The 23318-nt window shown below is 39.0% G+C and overlaps 1 protein-coding gene across 2 annotated transcripts in view; it reads left to right on the forward strand.

Annotated features, from left to right (window-relative positions):
- Positions 1–1456: 1456 nt before the first annotated feature.
- focad (focadhesin) overlaps positions 1457–23318 on the forward strand; it is a 149479-nt gene continuing 127617 nt past the window's right edge. The window contains exons 1-4 of one of the 2 annotated variants that reach the window (XM_062449575.1): positions 1457–1558; positions 3513–3584; positions 9207–9269; positions 9441–9595. In XM_062449575.1, coding sequence (XP_062305559.1) covers positions 3528–3584; positions 9207–9269; positions 9441–9595 — 275 coding nt within the window. In that variant the 5' untranslated portion in view covers positions 1457–1558; positions 3513–3527. Of the gene's footprint in view, positions 1559–3512; positions 3585–9206; positions 9270–9440; positions 9596–23318 lie in introns of those variants that run through there. The other variant, XM_062449576.1, reaches the window with a different exon arrangement.

Here is a 23318-nt window from a genome sequence, read left to right on the forward strand (position 1 = left end):
TGCTCGAAGTGCACAAGTGCGCGGTAGTAGACACAGCCACGCATCAGGCTAGTTCCGAAGTATAAGTTACCTTGGTTACGTAGCTAGAACTAAAATAAGCCACCTTAATGGAACGGAACTCTCGCTAAAGTAAGTGAGACTTGGCGAAATAAGTCTCGCTTTTCCTTAATCGACGTTGATGGAACACCCCCCTGAAGTGTATAGTTTCACAGTATTTTGGTGGTCAGTTACAGAATGGTCTGCATGCACATTGCAAAGTAATCACAGCTCAACTACCAGGAACAGTGAACAAAAAAGAAAGCTAGGATGTAATAATAACATCTCAATGACTTAAATCCAGTGCAACAATAATGTCTCAATTAAAGTTGTGCAAAGTAGCCTACAGTGCAGGTAAAACAACAACATATCATTAGTGCAACACTGTAACAACCCAATCTCAAATACTACATGCAGAAAAGGTACAAACTCCATGTCACACCATGTCACAGTACAAGCAGAATTCATAATTCAGATTATGGTAGAGTATAGTGAAATATTTTAGCATGAGTTTGAAAGGATTCAAACCAAAATATTCCACCCCAGTGTCGTCGTTCCCCAAAAATGTTGTCTCTCTGAGAAGTTGCTAAAAGTTTCTAATTTACGTGATGACATAAATCCAAACCAAATTGGACCCCCGTCCACACCCAGCTCAGCTCCTAGGGAAGGATGCAATTTTCTATGACAACACATTTTCTGCAGCTCAAAAACCAAAACGGAGTAATGGAAAGTCGTTAGGTTTGTCGGTAGTCACTAGATAAAATTGTTTTCGTTGCTAGGGAAGTTAAATTGGCAACACCGTCCCAGTCGTCCCCTCAAAGACAATCCTCCAAACACATGAACGTGCTGCCTGACTACTGCTGGTAGGTTGACAGACAGACAAGTAGCCTGTCCAATCATTGCATTCAGTCGGAATTCTCCCAATAATTAGTGCCGGTCCGACCTTAAGGATTGGTTGTGTTTATTACAGTCCTGCAACACTCACAGATATCGGATTTATTTCAGTCTACTGTCAAACCTTTAGATTTATTGTTTGCTATCAGGATGTGAAGTTTATTTCAGCAAATATGACAAAATTTGCTTCTCAACAACATTACCAACCCCACCTTTAAACACATTGCCAGTTCAATTAAGCAATATCTTAATTTAACAAAACCTTTGTGCTATTTCAAATTCAGTTCAATAGGATGTAGGCCTAGTCGATGTAGGCTACAGTATGTGTTATTGTGTCAATATGTATTGGTTGAATACAATTTGAATGTATTTACCAGGCCATTAGGTAGTATGACGCACATTCCTTTCTGTAATGATGTTTTTGTTATTATTATTAAAGTTTAATGTGGTTAATTAGGGTTTGTGGAATGCCTTAATAGGATAAATTCAAATGACCACCACAACCCTCACAGCCGATGCAGATGCCTTCCTCTAAGCTTACAATAACGTCCACAAGGGTTTGAAGTATTGTGATCCGTACCACTCGCCGTAGTTCCATGAGCGTTATTGTGCCTTTTTGGAATTGGAGGTAAGTTACTTTAAAAGTTGCTATCCTATCTAGATGTTGTGTGCTTGCAGCGATATGCATGTAATGTAAACTTGTGGCTTACTAGCCAGTAGTTGTAATTGCGATGTGTTAATATTGGGTTAATTGATCTCGCAGACAGTTAGCCTTGCTAAAGTAGTTCATTGAATAGTTCACACACAATGGCCAAGTACGAATGTTAACTCGCTACTGTACAGATAGTTTAGCACGTTTTCAACTACAGATAGCTAGCTACCTTTTTTTACTCACGATCATAAGATTCTAGTTTGTGTAATATTTAGGTAGCTCTAGCTAACTGAGGCTAGATGCTTTACAGCGTTAAACAACCATAGTATTCACACTAGATAGCCAGAGCTGTTAAACTCATAGCTTGACTCTTTTAATTCTAAAGGAAATCAAGCAGGTCTCATACGATTGGGTACTAGCCAGCTAGCCAGAAGTAGATTCTTAGTTTAAGTCACTGCTTTGCTTGGAACTTGTTTAATCAACCATTCTATTTCTGCTAGTAGTGGTAGTACAAGTGGTCTTGTAATTTCTAAAGCATGAGATATAGTTATGTAAACAATTCAACATTGTGCACTACTCAGCCCTAGTAGCATGAATGCATAGCTATACAGACTACACATTGTTTTGTTAAAAGTTGAAGGCTGTCTAGAATCCCCTGGAATATTTTCAGTTTTCTAGCTATTTGTGTTTTTGTGACTATCAAACCCCAGTAAGGTTGCCAAACTAGCTAAACACATCACCCCAAACAGATAGAAAAAATAAATATTTTGGCACACAACGACAATTTCTTTAGCTATATGTTTAACTTCAATCATTGTTAATATATCACCTTGAATGAGATCTTTACTTATCGGTTAGACCAATTAAATTAATAAAGCAATTGCCAACCTTGTCCAATGCAAGGAATAGAAAAGAACAATCATATCCTTATTTATTTTACAAACACAATTTTGTAAAATTGTTGTATGTATTTCCCAGCATTGAACATAGGTGTCTTACCTGCTTGCTTTGTCAGTAGTGATGCAGCAATAGTGGGAGTAAACGATTAGGGTGCATTAGGCATTGTGTAGTGTTGCACATTGTTGGCTTGTCGGTTTATCAGATAGATAATAGAGTGGGGGAAAGGGTGGGCTTATGTTGGGTAAATTCATTGTCTCATACATTCTCTCTGTTCAGAGTAAAACTTGCACATAAGCTTAAACCAACAGACCCATACCGTCCATCACTTGACCAGCACTGACCTGGCTAACAAACAACCGGTTGTCTGTATTTTTCCTCATTGAACCCTTAATTAGATCGCACAAGTCTCAATATAATTACTAAGCTGTGAGCCTCTTGAATGTTTGCAACTTGTAGGAACTTCATTTCTGTAAAATGATAAAGACCTACTGGCCACACGTCAGAGCACTGATAAAACTGTAGGGATCTGATTTCAAAGTAATTTGCCTATATATTCCAAATCAGTATGTAATATAACAGTGAAAAGTACCATTACATTGCTGATGGCTTTAAGTGTTTGTACTTACATTTTACATTTACATTTAGTCATTTAGCAGACACTCTTATCCAGAGCAACTTACAGTAAGTACAGGGACATTCTCCCCGAGGCAAGTAGGTTGAAGTGCCTTGCCCAAGGACACAACGTAATTTTGCACAGCCGGGAATCAATCCGGCAACCTTCTGATTTATAGCCCGATTCCCACTCAGCCATCTGACCCCCCCCTTGACTTCTCTCAATTGCGTCAGATATTAACCAATATGCTTGTCTAGACGTTAATGCAAGAAAATACCAAAATGTCAAGGCAAATGGTATCTGTTTTGGTTGATGTACCTGTACTGTATGTTTTACTATCCTACCTGAAGGTGTATGTGTTTGATTTGTTCTTTGAGTATATTAATACATGGACTATGTGCCTGTCTTTATTCGCAGACTTTATCTGAGAAGATGAGTGAGAGTTTGAAAAGAAGATTTGAGTTCCCCAGTCGTCTGATAAAGGCCCAGGTACAGTTATATTTCATATTCAGTCAAATCTAAATCACTATTTTACATACCAACCATACACCAATGCTTCTGAAACATTCTCATTCTGGGGTCAGTTGCATAAAAATAGACCTAGTCTTACGGTGCGTGCAGGGGGGCAACTACCCAGTGTCAGAGGGGTATGCAGCAACAATTTTGGCGCCCCCCCCCCCAAAAAAAGTGTCTAAATCATGTATGGGCTTTTAATAATAAAGGTTTATAATAAAGTATATCAGCCACTGTAGGGCTACCATTATTATAAATCATTATATATGTATATATAGGTATATTCAGGGCTCGACAAATTGTGACAAGTGGTAACCTAATCACCCCTGGTTGCCCCCTCTGGCAACCACATTATTGTAGCCCACTTTTTTCTTGTACTTTATTTTCATTTCAATAAATAAATCATCATTGATGGCATTCAAGCATATGCTTTGCGGATGTTTACATTTGCGTTCTGATTTGTTTACTACGTCCCCACTGTCAGACATAGGCTATTTGTTATATTTCCCACATGCAGGGTTTTGATACAGAAATGCATTTTTCATTCGCAATGGAAAGATTAGCCTAGCCTATAACAAAACATGTTAAATTATTTCGATTTGGCATTAGAACTAATCAGACTTCATCTGTAAGCAACCCCACTTTAGCTCACGTTAGCAAACACTGGCTAGTCTGAGAACAGTCTGTTAACATGAATATTAGCAAGTCTCCAAGTTTGGTAGCAAATCTATGCATGATTCCATTGTAAACCAGAGTTATTGCATTAGTTATGTTTTCCAGATTCTTGTCATTTATTGTACATGCTACCTTATATTTTCCAGTTATCAGCTCAGCAACCTCGGTTTTGCATATTTGAAACTACAGTAGCCTTAAACCCAAATTTGGCTGCTACATTCCCAGTGTTAGCAAATGCTAGCTAGTCTGTTAATATGAATATTTGCAAGCCTCCAAGCACAGACGTCACACTTTAAATCCTACCGGTTGCCTTTCACCATCCAACTGCTGTCGCATCCTTTGACATGCCATCTCCTTTTCCCTCTTTCTTTTTCTAATTTTAGCCCCAGACAGCTTTTTTGCTTTATCCATCATTTTCCATAGACGACAACTCGATACTCGTACCTGCTCGCTCAGCGCTCACGGCGCCCCCGCTCCCTCTAGTTGTCAAAATTCTATGATAGAATCTTATGAGATAGGGCGCCTACCCTAGCGGTTCTAAAATGTTTTATAACATTGAGGAACTGCAGAAAAGCACAACAGCAGCTATATATAGAAAATATTTTTTTATATTTAATTTTTTACCATCGCTTTGGCGCCCCTATGCACCGCATATAGCGCATACCCACTTTTTGCGCCCCTGGGTGCGTGTCCACTGTAGCGACGCAAATCGCTTGCCATCTCTCCTTCCCACAGTGCACCACGCTCAGGGGCGTGTCAGACAGGTGAATGCAGAGTTGTAGTTCTCTAAAGTCACTGTTGTAGTTTGTATAACGTCATGGCAAAGTGTGCAGATTTGGGTTTTTGTGCAGATTTGTATTTCAAAATACAACTTTTACACACATTAAGCAAAAATCAGATACACTAGCTAGATGTAGCATGATGTTATCTACTGTACACACTAGTTCTTGCTGTATTTTAATCAGAGTGTAAGATTAAATGTTACAGTAGTATGCGATCAGACGAGAACGCCACTAATAGTGTGCAATGCAGTTCACAATATCGATGAAACAACTTTTACACACATGATGCAATAAATCCAATATGCTAGCTATATAGCATGATATTATTTTGGTATTTTATTCAGGGTGAAAGATTAAATGTTACAGTATGCCACCGGGCCCTCAGGGTAACCAGTCGTGTACTGTACCGCCGACAGGGCTAGCTAGCTAGCACATTTATGTTTTGATACAAGAAAGAATTTTAAAAGTACAAAAACCCCACCAGGAGCACCAACAACGACCCTGCGCCATGCCTCATTTTTTTTTGTTAACATCTGTACAAATACAGAGACATATCAAACAAGGCTGGGTATGCAGCCACATAGACGATCAGTTTGTCCTCCATCTTGAAACTGAAAGCTAGAAATTTTTACCATGGTTGCTACGTTACGAGAAACAAGAAAACAATCCAATTGGCTATCGCTAGCAAAAATCGCTCTTCATTTGCATAAAGTTTAGAAAATCTCAACTTGAATCGCTTGGATCACGTCGCTACCCACAATGCACCACGCAAGCGATTCACCTGGCTCCATTGAAAATAAATGGAAAGCATGTCATTGCGTCGCTCGCATCGCTGCAGTGGACACACCGTTAAACTTAAATGTAACTTTAAGTCCGACTTGCCATAGACACTTCAATGTACCTGTTGCATAAATCTTCCCTATGAGTGGCTAATGTAAGACTGACTTAGATAGCCTGTCGTGCTATGCATTATGGGTGAAATAAGACACATCGCAAAATATTAAAGTATGGCGGACATAACAGCGACACTTAACGGCAGAAGAATGCTGAAAACCTGTATCTGTTGCAGGAATACAATACAAAAATATATATATATATTTATATCCAACAACTCCGACACAGATGGCTAGCGTCAATGCGATGACTTATGTCATCTACTCCCTCATTTAATAAAATGCTAAGATAATGACGGACCAACAGATTGTTGACATAGCAACAAAGCCCTTACTGCAGGATTAGCCAGGGGGAAAGTTGGTTAACTTTCCTACCTCAAATTAAGTCAGTCTTCCTATTTATGCAACAGGTACGCTTAGACTAGTCTAACCTGACAATTTAAGACTGTCTAAGGCTAAGACTAGTCTTAAACCAAGTTTATGCAACTGGTTCCTGGGATTTTGAAAATTGAAAAACACATAAAACAACTTATTAATGCAGCAATATAGTTCTCAATTTATCTTGGGTGCCACCCCTGCAATAGATTGGTACCCTGTTAGGGATTGAGCCCCACTGTTTGATTACCATTGTCATAGGCTACAGTAGGTTTTATGACACTTATACCATGGTCTGGGTGAATACTCGAATAATCCATTTGCTATTCAACTCGCTACACAGGCTGCAGCCGTACTGTAGCCTGGTACTAGTATATGGCTGATACTTTGTTCGTGAAAATCTTGATATTGATTTGGGGACAATGACATGGCTGGTTAGCTAGCTAGTCTTCTTGTCAAACATATTGTCAAATTATATTTACTGTTTGTCAACTGTACACAATGTTGTGTACAGTTGGTGATTACTGGCATAACATATTTACGTGCAAAGGTACAGCAGATATGCTTTTCAACGTACATGTTGAAGAATACAGGATCGAAGTGCGCAAGTGAGTTTTTCGCTTGTCGTCTGCAGTGAACGGACAGTAAAAACACTGCTTATTCTACCATTTGTTTTGTATTTGATTATGCGTAACTGCTACATTTGTCATCGTAACGTCTAAACAATTGGAATAACACACATATTGCATATATATAAATCAGCAGAATAAACAGTAAATATACAAATACAAGTTTATTAAATAAATTGATTTAATAAAAAAATGTACGTTTGAATTTTGGCAGGGTAGGCAGTGCCTACCCAGACTGCACGTCACTGCCCACAACTGCTGAACAACGCCGACACACAGTGCTTGTTTTATCCACCACTCTCTCGCCTGTACTACTGTAACTGAATGGGAAACCGAATTCCGATTCCCAAACTTGCAATCTTAAAAAGGCCGGTGGGTCCTCTATCGTGGGCAGTGGCAGTTCTACATTGAATTACACCCAGGAAGGGTGAGACGCCCTTCGCGCGTCTCACCCTTCGCCCCCCCCCCTCCCCCTTGAAATCAAAGGGCTGTTATGGTAAGACCGATTATGTTCTATACAGCTAAAACAGCCTGGGGTCAAATTGACACTGGTAGGAGGGTTACATAAACATGTCCTTACACGCTAAATGTCTGTTATTACATGCTATATTAATATAACTTTTAGGGAGGAACACTTTTAGTTATGACGTTAAACTATACTTTGTCACAAAATATAGTTGTAGCAAATAGCAAATGTTCGTCTTTGAAACTACCTACAGATTTGAAAATTCCGTTGGCTAATTACAGGGCCTAACCTAAATAATGAAAATAAATAATAACTGAACTTGTAACAGTTTTGTTGCAAAGCACACTATTATGGTGAAATGTTATCTCGTTTGTTGAGTTAAAACCGAAATATTGTTGTTGCATAGCAAGCATCATAGCAAAAAGGCTAACAAACTTAAGAGTTAGCCTATACGATATAGTACCCACCAATTAACATTAGCCCTTCATTCATGACATGGATACGTAATAATCATACAGAGACATATTTGCATACCTTTATCTTTTTCTCGTTTCTCCTCTTCTTCTTTTCTTTTTTTTCGAAATTCGGCACCTGATGGCTTACTTGACCTTTTCCTGTCCATCTGCTTTGGCACTCAACAGTCAACAGATTTCCCATCCCCCCAACACTCACTCACGACCAGAAGTCGAGACTAAACCAATTCACCTTGGTGACCACAATCGTTTTGTGTTACATATTTTTATTAGCCATTTCACACAATAAAAAAAAATAAAAAATGTGCAGGAACTTTAGGCCTATATTTATAATATTATGAATGAAATGTGCGTTATTTGGAAGAAAGTCGAGGTGCAACTGACTTTAGCCCACTAATTTAGAGTATTGCACTATACAGTGGACCCCCCCCCCCCCTTGTCCGTTCCATTTGGGAGACCCAGTCAGGTGAGCTGTCTGTCCCCCTCCCCTTTTTTCACACAGCTTCTGTGCAAGGCACCTTCTCAGCAAGCAGGGGTGCCTGCAGCTGCCTGAAGGGGGCGACAATTTGCCAATTCCCCACACAGTGAAATGATAGAAAAGAGAAAACCGCTTCGCGGCGCAGAGATTTTTATTTATTTATTTTATGCTTGTGCGCCATATTTGTCCTTCGTGCTGCTAGCTAGCCTATCTCTGACTCACGGCGGCGCCAATCAGAGCTTCAGATTAGATGTCCCTAAAGAACACGAGTATCTAACAGTAGTTCCGCATTACATTAATTAATTTGCATGCAAGTTTTATTTATTTTTATACCGTGTATTCTCTGTGTAATTTCATGCACTGAACCGTGACGCCTGTACTGTACGGTACGGTTAGGTACGAATACATGTACCGTTCCACCCCTAATACGTACATTGGTATGTGTACAACAGAATAGGCTAAAAGACTTGGCTGATGTTAACTACTTGGTTGTACAACCCCAATTTAGACTTTGATCCCATGTTGTCACCGATCTAGTGTAGATAGTGAAGGCTATTAGGAAGAGTGCACAAAATATGGGGAGTCAGGTGGCTGAGCGGTGAGGGAATCGGGCTAGTAATCCGAAGGTTGCCAGTTCGATTCCCGGTCATGCCAACTGACGTTGTGTCCTTGGGCAAGGCACTTCACCCTACTTGCCTCAGGGGAATGTCCCTGTACTTACTGTAAGTCGTCTGGATAAGAGCGTCTGCTAAATGTAAATGTAAATGTTTAGTTAGGCTCTGTGAAGCATCAATTGTATCAGAAGATGCAACTGTACCTTTTTGCAGACTGTGAGAAGTCTTGTGGCTGCTGTACTTAAAGAGAAGACAATTACCCAATCCTGCTCTCTGGTGAGTGAGTTTCACATTAGTTTTGTCTTCTTTACTACCATGTGTCTCACTATGTTTCTTTGCAGGCCTAAGCCCACCTGTAAAAATGTTGTGTGTGTGTGTACTGACTGTGTTCTCTGGCAAAACCAAACTTTTTAGTCTGTGTATAACAGTGTTATAACTGTGTTGCAGGGTCCAGCTGTCGAGGCTTTGTGGGAACAGTGCTGTAGTGATTGCATTGTGGTGCGCTCAGACTGTTGCAACGCTCTGGTGCTTCTGGTGGAACAAGGCCAGGCTGACCTGCAGTATGTTCTCAACAGAATCCTAAACCTTTTACCATCTGCCAGGTACTGAATACTAAAACAAATGCACAAACCCTGTTTTACACATTCACGTAGCTGCAGTAAGTTATAAGTTATGTCAAAAAACACCTTGACTTGGGGCAAATCGTTAGAAAACCATTTCTGGATAACAGAAATGTTTTTTTAAACAATATGCAGTGTTTCACCTAGGATTTATTTCAGGGAGGGGGGGCAGTAGACCAAAACTTTGCCTCCCATTCATTTCCAATGGAAGTCCCGTGACAGGCCCCGCAATGCAGTGTGAGATACCTGGCAGTGGGAACAGGTAGCCAACCAGGTGGCTCCCAAAATCTGTGCGTCCTGACCCCCGCCCCACTCTTTCTAAGCTAACAACTCAAAGTGGCTTCATCTGGCTCTCAAATGAGCTTGTTAGCCTAGTAGCTAATGCAATTCTGCAAATGCTAACAGCCAACATTATGGGTATCTGTGGAGCCTTTAAATGGGTCATTGACTGGGTTTTTTGGGTATTTCACACTGTTTCTTAAGGTCTCCGAATAGGGTATGTAACATTGGTTAGGCTGAAAATGGCCCGGGTGCTGTTCTATGCGCCCTAATGCATCTTGTGAAACAGCCCTGGAATAAAAGAGGGCTTTTATGGTATGCTCATGAATATATAGATGAGCTGCGCGCTGATTGGTTGGTTTTCAACAAGTGAAGCTGCAGAGAAAAACGCAACACAGCCAACAGCACTCACTGAAACATCGAAGGTGGACACTTGAAATAAAAACGTGCAAATAAATCTATTGTGTCCACACAACACTGTTTTCAACATATTGACTAGATATCATTTGAAATGATAACGTTCGTTGTTTCCACTTTCTGTTGTCGAAGCAAACGGGATCGACTTAACGTTACAGTTTAGCAACCAAACTATATCGTGATTCAACTCTATTCATATCTTGCTGAAAAATCAAATGAAAAATAACCTGACAAAGATCTGGACAAACATGCATCGTGAATTGTAGATTTACATGACAACACAGGTTATTTATTCGAATGAAACACAGTCAGGAACATGAAATAATGAGTTAGCCCCATTGCCAAGAAACTAGGCTAAATCATCACACATTCTACCTATGCTCTTGCATAGGTAGAACTTGCTAAACTAGTTTACATGCCTACAGTCTAGGTGTTTTCGCTATCTAGCTGTTCTTGCATTCCTTGCAAATCAGCGTTAATAAAAAGCAGATGAGCTAGAGCAGGAGTTCTCAAACTTTTTGGGGCCAGGGACCCCTTACAGTGGAGAACATTTTCCAAGGACCCCCCCACCACCAAAACAAAAAACTTTTAACATTGCATCAGTATTAGACTATTGAATGAATTAAACAAAATTGACCAGAAACAGGAGTTGTTACTTATTTATTCATTACATATTAATTTATTACTTTTTTGTATTCATTCAGTTTTCAGCACATTTAGAGACATCAAACATTTCCATGGAGGGCCCCACTGAACTGATCCAAATGAGGTCCTCGGTGGTGGATGGATTCAAACTACTCATTATGGGAAATTTAGTTTTTATGTTGTAGCTATTCGCACCGTTGTTTATGTAGGGTCGCAACTGCGCTCTTGGTTTTCAGCATGACTTGCGGCAGGACAGAAGGGGACTCAGTTGGGGGGTTAATTTTGTTGACGGAAGCATTGTTTAAGTTTCTATTGTTGAACTCGTTTGATATGTGTAGTGTAGCCAGCTGTTACAACGCAGGACGCAGCCTATGAGTTTTATCCAAGTCGCGATTATTAGTAGTTTAGATCTCAGAAAAAATGAATAAATGTTTCCTGTTGCAAATAATGGTTTGAGCATTTTCGGGTTCTATCATTTCTTTTCACGTAACTGACAGCTGCAATAGGTTAAAAACATAACTTGCTCGCACCCGTTCGCCCCAAATACTTTTCCATGAACATAAAATGTATTAATAACTATGGCTTTCAGAATGCATTATAAAATTACTCAAATAAAAATATTTCATAGAAGTATCGCTATCGGAATTGATATTGACGATACTAGTCTTGAAAGTACTTGGTATCGGATCGAAAAGAAAATGATTGGTATCGCCCATCCCTAATCCTGGGCCAGAACACCAGAGGGCTGGTCTGTATGTAAATGTTGGGTCGTGACAAAGGTGATGCGGAATTTGTGACTTCACAAATTCAGCTTTTTCGAAACTGATCGTTTTACAGCTGCAGTTTCAAGTTGTGAGATTTAGATAGGAAAGAGGTGTCAATAGACTTTGAGGTTCACTGTATGTCCATTTTACCCACCGAACTGTCGTTAGTCAACTATGACAAGGTAAAATCGGTTTCGTAATCAATGACCCTTTTAAAATAAAAGTCCAGGCGCAAAATGGATGACAGAAGCAATGGGCCTCATTCGGGTCACATGACCCAAAGGTTCATAACGAACCATCGTTGTGTTTACCCAATTTTACCCAATACAAAAACAAATAAAAATCATTTTCTTTTAACCTTTGCAATGTGGGGGGTCTGAGACAGCCCAACAGTTAAAAGAAAATGCTTCACTTTGTTTTTGTATGCGGTAAAGTTGTCGCAATACGACGGTGGGTCACAATGACTGATGGGTCAGAATGACCCGAAGATAACACAAGGGTTAAGAACTAATTTGTTCTTAAATCCCACTTACGCAGTTTTCACGAAGATTCTGGCATTCATCCATGTTTTCTTATTTGGGATTTGTTCTTAGGTAAGAACAGAATTTACGCACACCCAAGAGCACTCTTACACACAATTGAGAGCTGACATGTTTGCGCAAAATAAGTAGTTATACCGTTTTCTTCTGTTCTAATTTAAAATGGAATATTTCTGTCCTTTATAATCTTGCAACTAATCATTTTTTATAATTTTTTTATATGTTTGTTTTAATAATTACACTACACTTACACTTCTGCTCATTTGTAAAGCACTTTGAATTGCCATGGTGTATGAATTGTGCTAGGCCTATATAAATTAACTAGCCTTGCTTTGCCTTCAATTCACATCAATTATGTTAACGAGGAACCTTGCCATCCAATAATAAGTGACTGATCACGGTATTTATAGGCCCAAACTAGGCCTATTCCACACACTAGGACTACACCACACAATGGCGTATTTACTGCTGCTGCAAAATGTTGCAGATCGTGCCCTGAGGAGGGGACGCATCTTCCGTGACCATACAGATTTATTTGCAGAGAGTGACGAGTACCTTTTGGGACGCTTTAGGCTACCAAGAGCAGTCTTCTAGGCTATGTTTTGAAATATGTTTTTTTGCTTCAGAATTAAGATTAAAGTTAAACCATTTCTTTTTCACTTCATCAGTTCTGCGCCCGTCTCCAGACACAGCGTTCACTGCATGAGTAATCACATTCCATGCATCGGTTTTATTTACTGCTTTGTATCCACCGCTGACGCTATTAAATATGATCTGTCGTTTGTCGCTAACTTCTTGCAGCTGTACCTCCACTTCAGAATTACTTAAGTTTTTCTGTCTTTTGTCGAGGCCTCCACCGTCTTTACCACGTCTTTTTTACATTTCTCTGAGTGTGCACACGGCCCTGCCATCTCATGCCTTTTTATGGGAATTAACGGGGCGTTTACCTATGCTAAATAGGAGCAACGGGGCACGAGCTTTCAACTTACGAAATTTTGGGATTCATCATTCTAAGACCACACCTGCGAACAATTCTGCTGTTTAGGAACACATCATGAATCACACGTTGATTTTTCTTAGGAACTTTCTTGAACAACTTTAAGAAATAACTTAGGAAGGTATTGGTGAATGAGGCACAGTGTTCTTTGTGCGTCAATCTTGGTGAATCAGATAAAGCACTCCAATGTGTTCGTGCTTCAGTTTTTGTGTTTCAGCAATACTAATGGGGGATTTAGCTATAATATATGATAGTTCTAAGTACCACCGTTCATTAGATAAAAATTATGAAAAATTATACCTTTTTATCCTAGGTATTTGACCTCTGTTACCAATGGTCCTTTTGGAGTCTCCACAAGGCCCTTTTAGAAAACGCCTGGATGTACTCTTAGAAAAACATATGTCAAATATGAATATATTGTTGTATTATATTTGACTTTTGACTTGAATTAGGGAAGGCTTCATGCTGTGTCATGCAATTTTGTCTTCCAGCTAATCTCTCGGCCTCTTCATGCATGTGCATGTGTTTTCATTGTGTTCAAGTTTATATTACTCAACACCAGTAGGACTTACAGGGGTCCTGACAACAGGGGAAATAACTTCAGAGTAGAGCCCGACCGATAAAGGATTTTTAAGGCCGATACCGATACAAATATTGATGATTTAAAAATCTGATATTCCGATATAAAAAAATATTTTTAAAATCCAGAAACGCGTAACGAAACAAACTGATTTCCCTAACAGTTATTTATAACTTAATTATTTGTAGTTTACATTTAGTCATTTTTAGCAGACTTTATTATCCAGAGCGACTTACAGTAAATACAGGGACATTCCCAGAGCAAGGTTCTTGCAGGTTTCAGCAAGTCAAATTTAAGACCTTTTTAAGACATTTTTAGACCATAAAGATTGAAATTTAAGACCTACACGAGGCATTACTCCTAAGAAATTCTGAAAAAAACATTTTATTTCAATGAATTCAGTCACTGAAAAAGCATATATTAAATTTACAGATAAAACAATCACATTAGTAATTTTTGAATATTTTTGGGGCAAAGTTTTCAGCGAGCCTTGTACCTGGAGCTGGGTACCGCTTGTAACCAACAGCGGAAATCGCTGTGATCTAGCCATGTCTCGTTGAAAGTACACTTTCCCATTTTTCACACGTAGCCGAACTTTAACAAACTCTGAGGAAGCGCAGACGTATTGCATTTATAACAGGATTTGTAGTTTTTTTGTTTGTTGACATAAGATTACAAGTAAACTAATTGTTGGTGAAATTATCATTATATACCTGTGTAAAACCAGTGTAGCTCACTGTAACGCTATAACGGGTAAGATTACAGAATATATAAACACCCTGTCCCCCACGCAACGGTAGTCTACTTGGCTCCGCTGTACAACTTACTTACTGGTCTAGGGGTCAGGTCTGAAGCTAGAGCTCGGAGCAAAACGGCTTCTCTCCAGCCAAGGTGAGCAAAAGGGTACATTAGGAGGACAAACGTTCTGCTCTCAATGTAATCTCCAAATTCCAAGCGTCAACAAAAGCAAAACTTAACTATTTGATCACTTAATATTGTGATAAAAAGTTAAATTGTGAAATGTAATGTACAATACGATACACTGATATTATTAATAGCCTACATCTACTTTCGGGAACAGTCCATTTCTGATATTTCACTGAGGCGTTAGCATCATTAGTCTCTGTTGGACGACACATACAACAGCGGTCTGTGTTACATCGTTTTCAATCGTTAAAAGAATAAACATGCATAACAAATGTTTGTTTTAGGATTTATTATGACATTAGATCACAACGTCACAAACCCCCGAGCGATTAGTACCCAGGGTTTCCCGCAGCACTTTGCAGCGAAGGTGGCCGCCTAAGCAACACATGCCTGCTGCCTTAACGTTGTCGTAAAAAAAATGATATCCGTCAAGTTACTTTGTCCTGTTTTCTCCCTTTCATTCCAAACCGTGACCAACGTCAGTCTCCCAGAACGAATACAAAAATAAAAAACATGCGCGCCCCCCCTGACAGTTAGCTACCTGAAATGGTAAGACAGCTGCAGAAATGCCACAGGCAAAAGCCAGGGTGATGACATGGAGCTAGCTCTGTTTCCAGGCTGTGATATAAACACCCTCTCACACAAACTTAATAGGATTTATTATGACATTGGATTACAAGTAAACGAATTGTTGGTGAAATTATCATTATATACCTGTGTAAAACCAGTGTAGCTCACTGTAACGCTATAACGGGTAAGATTACAGAATTTCATCGCTGTTTAGGAAGCCAAACGGCGACAGTACATTTTCGGCACTCTACTGAAATCAAAAGTCCTAGATTCGTTTTTAAATTAGTGAAACAATCTGTCACTCAAATTAGGGACAACCCCTGTGTGAATGACAACGTTGTTAGAATCAGCTTCAAAGGGAGTTATACGGATCTCTATGCATTGTGCTTCCAAAGCGTTATCATAAATAGTCAAATTCATTTTCATGAGCCAAGATACTGAGCGCACTTGCTCCTTTATTGAAGTCACAGTTAACATGACCATGATAAATCAGAGTGAAACTACAAAGAAAATACAAACAGTTACAAAATATGCCACCTGTGGAGTATGTTGCAGTACAGCATTAGTGTATTGATAGCCAAAACACAAAATATTTGATTTATACAAATTTGGAATTAGCCCAAAACATCAAAATCAACAGATAAACATTCACAGAATACAACACCTACAGTCATTGCTTTCTGATGGCTTCACAGACCAGTTCTTCTTTTGACATGAAACACTAGACTCCCACACGTTTCAAAGCCGTAGAATTTTGTTGATAATTCAAGTTGAATGCCAGTTTCATTGTGTTGTTGTGATAAAATAAGTCACAATTAGAGCTCAACCGATTTATCGGCGGGCCAATATTATCCGCCGATATTAGGCATTTTCCAAACTATCTGTATCGGCATTTATAATGGACGATAAATGAATATTAAATATATAATATATATCAGTATTTTTTTTTTTTAATGGACGAGTTCGCGTTGCATAGTTTGTCCACCAGAGGAAGCCCTACAATGTCCCTGTTGGCAACACTCTTGTTAAGAACGTCACAAACCCTACAACCAGCTGATCCATCCACAGTCGGGCAGAGTGTTAGGGAAATCTGTTTATGTTTTGTTACACGTTTCTGGATTTTAATTTAAAAAAAATACAAAGGAATATCAGATTTTTAAATCACCAAATATTTGTATCGGTATCGGCCCTAAAAATCATTTCAGTCGGGCTCTAGTCACAATATCTTCTGTATAACAGTACCGAAATAAATGTACTTGTCAACTTAGAATTTGTAACACATCAGGGCTCAACATTAAAAAAAAAATTACTGGCCCCCCTCCAAAAGTTGTAATTGGGTGTGCTTTGCCTTCGGCAAGGGCACAACCTTTGTTCTCTCACATATATATTATTATTATTATTGGGTGTGCTTTGCCTTCGGCAAGGGCACAACCTTGGTTCTCTCACATATATATTATTTATTATTTTATTATTTTTATTATTCTTTTTGCCCCCCCTAAAACTCAGTCAATATTTGGCCTACATAGACAACCTAGGTGTCAAAAGTTTCGTCTTGGTAGCGATTGAGTTGCTTATATTGGGATTTACGTTCCGTTGCATGGTTTAAGTGGAAATTAAGTTTTTGTGGCGAAAAGTGAAGCTAACGGTGGCTAACTTGCTAGCCACAGTCAATGACGCTACTTACGTCACTAACGTCACGAAAACTCGCGTGACTACCTCTAGCAGAACATTAGTTTAGCAGCTCGTTAACTTCTGGGAGATAGCTAAGCTAACTGCTTTACTGCAAGGCAGCTGCAGAAACGCCACAAGCAAAGAGGCCAGGGTGATAACTATTTACTAATTTTACTTTGTGATATGACACACAATTGTGACGTGTAATGTACAATATAAGCTGATTTTATTAAGGAAGTACATCTACTTTCGGAAACAGTAGTCTACTATTTCACTGAAGCATTAGCATCATGACAGATTAGCCTCTGTTGCCCGGGCAACACATACTACAGTGGTCTATGATGCATCTGTTTTCAATCGTTAAAATAAACATTCCTCACAAATACATTTTCGTTGTAGGATTTATTATGACATTACATTACAAGTAAACGATTTGTTGGTGAAATTATCATTACCTGTGGTTTCAAACCAGTGCTGCTCACTGCAATGCTGTAGCCTACGCGAGACACTACAAAAACATCTACACAGTTGTAGGAAGTCAAACGGCGACAGAACATGTTCGGCACTCCCCTTACTTAAATCAAAAGACTATCTAACTACTAACCGTAACTTCATTGCCACAGCCTAAACTTTGTCAATCTGTTCATGAAAATAATTAATTTCAGCCTAAACCGTACAACGGAACGTTAAATCCAATTCAACCAACGCAATCGCTACCAAGACGAACACAGCAGTAGTCTACTGTACTGTAGTAGTACAATTTACCGGGGCAGCTTCTCCACACAGGGCTATATCGCACTTTGCTTTGTTACTGACAATGATCGCTACCAGTGAGCTTTTTATGAAAGCGATTTTCCACAAAATAAAATTTATTTACGTTTTGGGGGGCATATTTTCAGTTAGCAGATGGTACTGTTTGAATCGCGATTCCATCTTCTATTGCCGGTAACGTCGTAGAATAATCTTCAAAGGGGGTTCTTTGTTAATGAATGAATGCAACGAGTAGGCTAAATGCTTGAAAATATCACAAAAAGGGAAAAACTTAAAAGGACGTATTAGTCATAGAGATTAGGTACATTTTTGCCATCAGCACTGGTTTGACAACAAACCAGTGCTGATGGCGTCCACTGTACATGGAAAAGATTGTGAAGATATTTGCACCAGACGGTCCAAGAAAGAAATGGTCCATGTTCAGGTGAGGAGACCAGCAGTGATCAGGCAGTACAATGACAACATGGGTGGCGTGGACCTATGTGACCGCATGCTAAGCTTTTATCGCATGTCAAACAGGACCAAGAAATGGACATCACGTGTGCTTACTCACTTCTTTGATGTTGCCATTACAAACTCCTGGATCCAGTACAAGTCTGACAGCAAAGTGCTTAACCAACCAGCGAAGAACACCCAACAATACCTGGACTTCAAACTGCTCCTAGCAGAAGAGCTGTTGGATAGTCCAAAACTTGATAACTGCGGTGAAGACAGTGAAGAAGAGTATGAGACACCAACCAAAATGAGGATCCCACAACCAGAGCTATGCGCAGACTAGGAGCCAGGCACATGCCAGAGATGGTGGATATCAATCATGCAGAAAGATAATATGTTCAGTTTTTCAATCTTCTAAGTTTGGCTGTCTTTTCACACTAAAATGATCCTGTGGTCCACTACAGGGGACATGCTATAAAATAAAAAATAAATGTTAAAAAGTCTAAATTGTAAGATGTTTTTTTTAAGCCTAAATAAACAGACCAAAAACAATGACATGGAAAACACAACGTTTACTTGGTTCCCAGGAGGTTAAGTCATAACGGTTGTTTTGATGCAACTGTTTAGGATGTGAGGCTGCCACAGCCTATCAGCATTCCTTCCTGCACTTAGGGAAATTAAAAGAGAACCCTGTTTCATTCTACACTTCACTCACTAGTATTTTGAAGTGTAAATGAACAGCAACAAATGTATGCTTTTAAATCTATGCAATATTCATAAATAATAAGTATGCATTCTTCTATAAAATATACAAAAATATCAGTTAAACGTAACGTATATTAAACGACCCATCTGCAACCGACACAAGCACACTGATGCAATTTCACCAGAAATTGTACCCTGTGTAGTTTGTTTTACTATATCACCTTCAAACCTAATGTTTAAATTAATATCAAATGACGCGTTCCGTCTATCTAGCCAATCAGTCTTGCGCGACACTGTGACGACATCAAGTCAAGTCATTTTTATTTATAGAGCACATTTAAAAACAGCCAATGCCGACCAAAGTGCTGTACAAAATCATCAAATAGGGCAAAACAACAATAAATAAGAACAACAGACAAACAACACAATTACAGTAAGCACGAGTGACCCTAAACTGACTCAAAAGCCAAAGAATAAAAATATGTTTTAAGACGAGACTTAAATGTCTCAGTGGTGGGGGATGACCTGATCAAAATTGGCAGTTTATTCCACAGAGTAGGGGCTACAGCTGAAAGGGCACGATCACCTTTTGTTTTCATCCGAGTCTGTGGAATGGCTAAAAGGAACTGGTTTGATGATCTAAGGGGCCTGAAAGTGTGATACAGCCTAAGAAGATCTGTTATATACAATGGAGCCAATCCATGTAAAGCTTTAAAAACAAGTAACAACACCTTAAAATCAATTGTATATTTGACTGGCAACCAGTAAAGAGAGGCCAATATCGGGGAGATATGGTCCCTCTTCCTGGTACCAGTCAACATTCTAGCAGCCGCATTCTGGACAAGCTGCAGGCGTGATAATGATGATTGAAATGCCATAATACAGAGAATTACAATAATCAATTCGAGACGATATAAGTGCATGAATAACAATTTATAATAACAAGTCCTTGAAAGAGAGGAAAGATTTTTGTTTTGCAATAGTCCTTAAATGAAAGAAACTACCTTTGACAACAGATTAATTTGTCAAATTCTAGTGCTGAATCAAAGATAACACCCTAATTTCTGGCATGGGATTGACATCAGCGCCAGTAGAAATATATCCTGGTAGCCGACACTTCCAAGCGACGGTTAAAAGTGTCGACCATGACGTAATTTCTGTCGGCGACCATTTCAAAAGTGTCGGCGACCTAAGTATAAATTGGGCTTTAGAGACACTAAATGCACAGTGCCCATGATGATGAAACTATCAGAGACACACAAACATTGATTCCTGGATTTATTGAGTGATTTTGTGCCGTTATGCAGCTGCAGTTTTTCTCAGTTGCTTAATTTTTTTGTTTTTTTAATCACATCTCAATTGAAATTCTCAACTTTTTGTTCAACCTCCACATCATCTAGTCATTTATGCATATCATAAAAGCAATTACTCATTCTTATGAACAAATTCAGTGCTTTTGTACATGTATGCAAATAAACGTAGCCTACAATTGACTTCTGTTTCCTACATTACCAATTGCGTATGTCATGTTGTACAATATGTATTTTTCGGAAATAAAGCCACGGCCTGTACCCCGATTTGACAGTTTTCTTGTGGTTGTACAGCTTATATTCCTAAACGGCTTATAGCCCGGTTTTAGAAAAAAAAATCGGCTTTTTCCCAAGATCTCGACAGACCGTGCAGCTAATTTAATGCTCAACACTTGAACGGGGGCTTATTACTTGAAAGAGGAATTATTTACAGTGTCGTCTCAGTTACACTATCGGCTTGGAAATACAGTGACTTGCTAAAGTAGGCAAATGGTTAGTAGAACATTTCATAATAATTTCAGTAAATCAAACCGCTGCAAGACCCAGTGAAATGTTATATACAACTAGCAAACTGACTTTAGCTAGCGACGCTAACGACATTGGCTAATTGAACTTCGGTAGTGTAACCGAGTTCTTTGTAGGTTCATTTTAGATATAATTTTATATGGTCTTGTGGACAATAAGACACTGACACGGTCTCTTTTCACAACTTGTATTGTCCCACTTCTCTTCTTGACATCGCCATTCAAACAGCCCTCACTGATTTCACGTAATGCTTTCAGCATCAAGCCTATGGCAACTCCCGACAAAACATCCTTGTCCGTTGTCACATAGAAAGGTCTGCTACAGTATCCTCAGGATTTACAAGCTAGCTAAATTTATATTATATCTAAAATAATTATAAATGGTTTGGTTAGTAGATTTAAATCATTTTGATATCAAGGTTGACTGGCTTATCATAACAGGAAGTAGTCAAATTATTTTATGAAAAAAGGTAGGACAATTTGCAACAGAAGCAAACTCAACTGATTTCGTATCCTCAATATGTCCTGAGTAAGGAAAAAAAAGCCCAGAAGAATCCCACTATGGGAAAGTTGAGAAAAAGACCCAAATATAGCCTATTCATACGCCTATTCATTCTTTTTCTCATGTAAATAGGGTAGAAAATGTTAACCTTTAGATAAAAATGACTGAGTTGACTACTTACATCAAGACAAACAAAAAATGTATTACAAGGTTTTTGAAATTGTTTAACATGGGCAAACGGTGCATTATTTAATTAGGTATGCGTTAATTTTCATAAATACCACAACATATCTAAACATTGGAAATAGCCAGGTGAAAACGTCTTGTTGACATCTTACAGTAAAAGACTTAATGTTAAGGTCTGAATGGAACCCATTTAGGCTACCCATGAGCAGGGCTCTAGAGTGCGACCAAAATGTGTACGGGTGCGACTAAATTTTTTCCTAGGTCGCACCGGTGCACCTAACCTCCTCGCATCCGCTGTCTCTCCACAAACGAAGCGTTTGTTATCCTAAAACGGAACTGACACTCATGGTTGGATCATATCGTGGTCTAAACCAATCAGAGACAGAGATGGGGCGGGTCTTTGCCTCTGATTGGCTGTGGTCCAGATATTCCTGTAGCTCCGTGCTGTGTGATTGAAATTACGACCTGAGCACCAGAGTCAGTTTAGCGGGCCATAACCGGCCACAGGCTGTCTCAATCCGGCCCACGTGAGGTAAATCAAAAATGTAAAATAAATAAATGTGTTGAGCGGTAGTAAATATGTAGTCCTGAAAGACTACAGTGATCATGCGATTTACATATGTGCGCTTGCGCAACCTCACCGACAGGAGAGTTAGCTGTTGGTTAGCCCTCGAAAATGAAAAACTTTGCCACTGATTAACTTTTAACAAGACATGGACTTCTAAGTATCTGTTTACTGAGGTCAAAGTGAAAGCTGTGAAGAAAAAAAACTAACGCGGACATAATAAGAACTTGACTGATTCAGTGGGCGTGGGCTGATGGTTTGCTAGTTGAACTGCAGACCCTGATCATTACCTGTCAGCTGTCCTTCGCATATCCACCTCAGACATTCAGACAGATTTCGATGCACTTGTTCAAGCCCAGTGGATTTCTCTCACAGAACAAAATGAACTGAAAAAACGTATTGATTTTTGTATAAAGTTGATCAATTCCACATCTTTAACATACTGCAAAACAACTTTTCAGTGTTTGTGAAGATTAACTGGTTACAAATAAAATGAAACACTGTTGTTGTTGTTTATACTGTTTATTACTTAATCTTTCCTATTTGACCTACACCAAAATCTAAAATATTTATATAAATATTTACAGAATATCCTTATTCTTCTGATAACCAGTAGCAGCTAATCAAAATATATACTTTACTGCTTTTTACAATGGGAGAAAATGAATAGTGAGCAAATTGATGAGGCCCTCCAACACATTTCAGGTTTCTCATGTGGCCCCTTGTAAAAATGAATTGCGGACCCCTGAGTTACGAAGCTGGGCCATGGAGCTAACCCATGGAGCTAGGATTTTGATGCTAGGGAGAGTGTGGCAAGATTATTTAGCCAAGGCCATAGGGCAAGAAGGCCAAATTACAGGTGTTGGCCATCTGAAGGGCATGGGACAGCAAGGTGGGACCCGCTATAAGACTTTGAGCCATGAAATGTTAGGTCTCAGTTCAGGGAAGCACTTTTAAACTGGAGCACTTTCTATTTTGAAATGTTTTATTTTGCTTAAAATGTTTTAGTTTGGTAGCTCAGTGAAGCACTTAAAATATTTTTATATATATATACAGTATGATTGTGCTTCAAATAAAAAAAATATTTACCTACACCTTATTCTTGTTTAAGATCATTTACATAATATATATGAATGTATATGGAGCGTGATAAAAAGGTGACCTTGAAATTGTGGCGACGCAAGGAAAGATTTGGGTGCACCTAAATTTTGTGCTGGTGCACCTAAATAAAAAAGTTAGGCGCACCAGTGCAACCAAGGCAACAAGTTAGTCTGGAGCCCTGATGAGCATTAATACATAGAGGCAGGAAGTACTTTAA

The sequence above is a fragment of the Osmerus eperlanus genome, chromosome 23 (assembly GCF_963692335.1).
Source record: "Osmerus eperlanus chromosome 23, fOsmEpe2.1, whole genome shotgun sequence".
NCBI classification, from domain to species: Eukaryota; Metazoa; Chordata; class Actinopteri; order Osmeriformes; family Osmeridae; genus Osmerus; species Osmerus eperlanus.